Raw genomic sequence first — 6,000 nt, 5'->3', positions numbered from 1 at the left:
AAAAAAAAAAAAAAAAAAAAAAAGTGTAAAAATTAGGCGAGTTTATGTTTAAAACGAGAAAAAAATATTTTAAATTCTTGATTTACTGTATGAATGCTAAGGTATTTATATTGGTAAAACAAGAAAAAAATACTAAAAAAAATTAATCAAAACTTAAAAGTTCACGTTTAAAACAAGAAAAAAAATATGACAATTGATTAAGAAAAAAAACTTTTTTCATTTTTTGGGTTGCCAGATATTTTTCTTGTTTTAAACGTAGAGTCAGTTTCAGAAAACAGGACTATCTTATATCATTTGCTTCTTAAAGTAAATGTTTCTTGATTGTAATGGGAAAACAAGATCAAAATACTAAGGAAGAAAACATTTTGTTTTTGCAGTGTAAAAATTTAAATTGCATCATAATTCACTCACCCTCATGTCGTTTCAAACATTTATGTTGTTATTTTTCCCATGGGATACAAAAAGGACAGTAGGGTAAGAAAAATACCTAATTTTATGGGTTGCCAGACATATTTGTTTTAAACGTAAAGTTGCTTAATTTCAGAGAACAGGTTTAACTAATATAATTTTGCTTCTCAAAGTAAATGTATCTTGATTTATAAATGTTAAGATATTTGTAATTGGAAAACAAGACAAAAATACTAAGAAAGAAAATCAAAGTTTGCAGTGTAAAAATTTAAATTGAGTCATAATTCACTCACCCTCATGTCGTTCCTAGCGTTTATGCTGTTATTTGTCCCATGGGATACAAAAAGGAGACATTTAACAGATGTTTTTCCTCATGCAATAAATTTAAAAGTGTTATATATGGAAAAGAGCAGCATGAACATTCATCTGAACGTCTCAGTTTGCGTTTTACACGTCATGAGGGTTAGAAAATGACCAATTTTAATTTTTCGGTGAACTGTTATTTTAAATTCTAATTACAAAGCCTGCTCGTCCTCCTTGATACAAAAACAACATTAATAAAAATACATTTTATACATAATAAAACAGTACAAAATTCGTTTTTTTCCTTTGTATTGGCACACAAAGTAGGACTATACAGTCATATCTGTTTTAAACAAAAACAACGCTATATATCAGTAGTTTTGAATACTAGAAGAGTAGAATAACTGTATCAAATAAAACCACATTCTGAACGATTCTCTAACTCGAGTCCGTATCAAAAGGAAGAATGTTTCATTTCCAATCATGTGACCGGTGTTTAACCAATCACGTTCTTATTCCAGTTGATCCAGGTTGATACAAACAGACATAGCGGGACAAAAAGCTCATTTCTACCATTAAAAGGCATAAAATACCACAGACCCTGGATTTCTATTGGAAGACATTAACGGCGACGTCCGTTCGTCGCGAGAGAGCCGCAAACGCAGATGTCTCCCAACACGCGCAGAGGTGCTGACACGATCGAATCTCGTCCATCTGAGCTTGCGAACGGGTCGCAGGGTTCATGACGAACACCAGAGCTGACGGAGCTGATGCTTTGGGGGTGTGAAGGGGGGATGGGAGAGGATCGAAGTGAGGGATTGTGGGAGGAGGATGAATGACAGATCTGGAGCATCCGCTAAAAGGGTTTAGGAGAGAAGCGGCGGTACATCGAGGTCAAGAAAAACAGCTAGGGATCAATCCACAGAGCTCCAGAAAAAAAGCCTCGCAACAATTATCAGCAGAAACAGCAAGCTGAACGGCCGACAGAAGCCATTTGTTATTGAATTTTCTTTGCGAGTGATGGAGAAAAGACGTATCGGTTTGCAGCTCAGTGGAAAAACATGCGATTATAATTACAGAGGGTGATGCTGTAACACTGAGACCTTTTGAAAACCCAGTAAATTCAGCTGGATGCTCAGTGTGGATCAATATCCCGTGTTCGTTTTTCCGTGACTGGATCTGCATCTCTAGAGGTTTTCTCCCGGCTGGTACTGTGGTTCGGTAGAGGTGAAGTAGTCTTCCAGGAAGCCCTGGAGGTATTCGAAGGTGGGCCGTTCTTCAGGTTCTTTGCGCCAGCAGGTCAGCATCAGCTCGTGAAGGGATTCCGGGCACTCGGCGGGACAGGGCATCCGGTAGCCGCGCTCCACCTGGTCCAGGACCTCCCGGTTCACCATACCTGAGCAGAGGGGATGAGAGATGTGAAATAGGGTGGATGTGAGTCAGGTGTCATATTGTGGTGGAGAATGTGGCATGGCACATTTTAACCAGGCACAGGATGTGGGTTGTCAGCAAAGGGAGGAACAATCGGAAATGTGACCATTGCGGAGGGGGCTTTTTAAAATGTCATTTAACATTAAAATATGACTTATGTCTCATTAAAAACCCATGCCCTCGGAAAACATTTTAATTTTTTTTTTTTTTTTTTTTTTTTTTTTTTAATTTAATAATTAAAAAAAAAAAAAAAGAAAAACTGTGTTGAATGTAATTTCTTTTAAAAATATTTTTTTTAGAGATAAAAAAAAAATATAATATAATATAATATAATACAATACAATAAATTGTTACATTATGGCCTTTGAAAAAAAATAATTAAAATATTTATATAAATAAAAATAAAATAATTTTAAAATAATTTAAATTTAAACAGGGTCACATCTGTGGTACTCCCCCATTCACTGCTCTCGGATTTCCCCAACTATGACGACTTTCGCTATGAGAAACCCGGAAATGTGAGAAAGGTCCATCAGGGTTTTTTTAAAGATGATAAACCATTGTTCAATATGAATAATCTGACAATAATATTAATAATAATAACTGATATTTGTAACAAATGATTACATCATAGCCCGTGAAAAAAAACATTATGACCCGTGAGTGAAAAAAAACCCCCTAAAAAAATAATCATTAAATAATTTATTCCATCTTTTTTTAGAGAACAATAATAACTTATATATATATATATATATATTATATATATAATAATAATAATAATAATAATAATAATAATCATTGATATTTTTCAACAAATTATGGTCTGTGAAAAAAAGCTTTAAAAAACATTTATTTAAAAAATAAATAAATACATTTGGGTGATAATAATAATATGTTACAGAATAATTTGAAAGATAAATATTCCGATTTTTTTTTTTTTTTTTGAAAGATTATAAACCTTGCACTGGACTCAGTGAGAATAATTAACAAACAAAAAATAATAATAAAATAATAATAATAATTTTTAACAATTTATTACATTATGGCCTGTGAAAAAAAAAAATTAAATGTCATTTATTTTAAATTTAAAAGTATTCAATGTTTTTAGAAAACCCTGCATTGGAAAAATAAATAAACAAATTCATTCATTCATTATATTTTTTAACAATTTATTATATTATGGCCTGTGAAAAAAAATCCTCAAATAAATACTTTTTATTTTTGTAACAATAATATATATATATATATATATATATATATATACACACACACACACACACACACACATACACACATATATACATATATATATATATATATATATATATATATATATATATTTCTATATTAGTAATATTTAATTAATTATTCCATCTTTTTTATAACATAATAATTTATCATTCTTTACAAAAAGATGGAATACATGAATTCATTATAATTGCTAAAAATGATATATACACACAAATATGTACATATATAAATACTATTATATTTTAATTAATTAATTTATTTTTATTTACCTTTACTTTACCAGGAAAAGCACACTGAGATTAAAAATCTCTTTCATAATAATTTATATACATATAACATTTGAATGTAGAGCAGTAGTACCTGGATAAGGCACCCTGCCTTTGGTCGTCAGCTCAGTCAATAAGACCCCAAACGACCACACGTCAGATTTGATGGTGAAGCGGCCATAAAGCGCCGCCTCTGGCGCAGTCCACTTGATGGGAAACTTGGCTCCTGTTGTAATAATGATTTAAGAGAGGCTTGTCATCATGATTAAACTCATTCAATTAAGGTCACACCGCATAAAAGGCAACAGCATTAAGTCTCGAAAATGAGACAGAGACATTACGGCCTCAGGAAAAAAACTCAAGATGTAAAGAAAATGGAAAAGGCCCACATGCAGGCAGAGAGAGAGTCAGAGTGTTCCTGCTCACCCTGTCTGGCCGTGTATTCGTTGTCCTCTATGAGTCGAGCAAGGCCGAAGTCAGCGACTTTACACACCAGGTTATCACCCACCAGGATGTTGGCAGCCCTGAGGTCCCTGTGCACATAGTTCATTCTTTCCACGTACGCCATTCCAGAGGCGATCTGAGGACAACACATATATTTGAGCGCCGCTGGCTCAGTGCCTCCCCCAGAGTATCCACAGAATAGAAATAGATCCATATACATTATAAAGACAGTGACAGTGGCGCTTGGCCACGCAAAAACTGCTGCCACAATGCTGTTTTTAGTGATGCGCTCTACAATATTCAACTCTATAAATATAGTTTCTCCTTATGTGCAGGGTTATATAGTGTCCAATTTCGAAATATTTTTTACTCCATGACTTTTATTTATTTACATTTATGAATTTGGCAGACATTTTTTCCAAAGTGACTTACATTGCATTCAACCTTGACATTGCTAGTGCTGTGGTCTAAAGCAGCCTAAGATTATTGCTGTTGTTATTGCTGTAGTGGCATTTTACTCATAGAATTAAAAATGTAATGTACCAAAAAATATTTTTTAAAAAGTATTATTATTCATTATAAATGTTAAATATAACACTTTATTACAAATGTTAAATATAAGTAACTTTTCTTATATATATATATATATATATACACACACACACACACACACTATTATTATATGTATTACTATTATTATTGTTATTATTATTATTATTATTAAATGAATTTTAATAATTTATTATTGTGAATAATTAAATATTTCAAAATGTAAGTTAACTTCCAATTAATATTATTATTTATTGTTAAAAATAGAAATACATTTACTATATATATATATGTATGTGTGTGTGTGTGTGTGTGTGTGTGTATGTATGTGTGTGTGTATAAAATGAATGGTAAACATTTCTTCTTATTAATTATTACAGATATAAATATATATAAGTTAAATTACAAATAACAATAAATTAAAAATTATTTATGAACTAATATATATAAAATTTGTTTTATTATTATTATTATTATTATTATTAAATAATTATTATATATATTATTATGAAAATAGAAATAGATTATATATAATAATGATACATATATCAGTGTAATTATGAATTTTAATATTTCAAAACAGTTATCTTCTAAGTTATCTTATAAATACTTACATATATAAGAAAAAAAATATTATATATATATATAAAAATACACACACACACACATTTATTATACATAACAGTTTTTTATAGTTTCTTATAATAAATTCATATATAAAATATATATAAATTAATATCAATATATATATATATATATATATATTGATATTAATTTATATATATATTTTATATATGAATTTATTATAAGAAACTATAAAAAACTGTTATGTATAATAAATGTGGGTGTGTGTGTATTTATATATATATATATATATAATATAAATATAATATAAATTCATATCAAATATAATCATGAAGAAAATGCATCATGTTTTCCACAAAAATATTACTTCACAATAATATTACACATAAATAAATGACACTTTATAATATATACAAACGGAAAACAGTTACTTTAAATTGTAATTATATTTCATAATATTACTGTTTTTACTGTATTTTAATGAAATAAATGCAGCTTTGCTGAGCATGAGATGTCTTTCAAAACCATTTTAAAAAAAATCTTACCGCCCCCAAAATTATCACTTACGATTCCATTACTAAGACGACATATGGTAATAGCAGTGTGAAAGTACCTGAGAGGCCATATCCACAAGCTGAGGCAACCGCAGCATTTTCCCCATGTCACCCTTCAGGAAATCCAACAGACTTCCTGTGAAAGCAAAATGACACCGTCACATCTCCATTCACACTTCCACTGGCACACCTCATCAGGAAAGCTGCTA

General features: G+C 30.2%; 1 protein-coding gene across 3 annotated transcripts in view; it reads right to left on the bottom strand.

Moving 5' to 3' along the window:
* Positions 1-6,000, bottom strand: part of src (v-src avian sarcoma (Schmidt-Ruppin A-2) viral oncogene homolog) — a 66,963-nt gene continuing 60,963 nt past the window's right edge. For all 3 annotated transcript variants that reach the window (XM_051096596.1, XM_051096598.1, XM_051096597.1), the window contains 4 exons: positions 5,851-5,927; positions 4,086-4,239; positions 3,754-3,885; positions 1-2,107 (listed from right to left, as the gene is read on the bottom strand). In XM_051096596.1, the coding sequence (XP_050952553.1) occupies positions 1,899-2,107; positions 3,754-3,885; positions 4,086-4,239; positions 5,851-5,927 (572 nt within the window). In that variant the 3' untranslated portion in view covers positions 1-1,898. The remainder of the gene's footprint in view (positions 2,108-3,753; positions 3,886-4,085; positions 4,240-5,850; positions 5,928-6,000) is intronic.

This window comes from Labeo rohita, chromosome 23, assembly GCF_022985175.1.
Source record: "Labeo rohita strain BAU-BD-2019 chromosome 23, IGBB_LRoh.1.0, whole genome shotgun sequence".
Lineage (NCBI taxonomy): Eukaryota > Metazoa > Chordata > Actinopteri > Cypriniformes > Cyprinidae > Labeo > Labeo rohita.
This window is presented reverse-complemented; position numbering and strand designations above follow the sequence as displayed.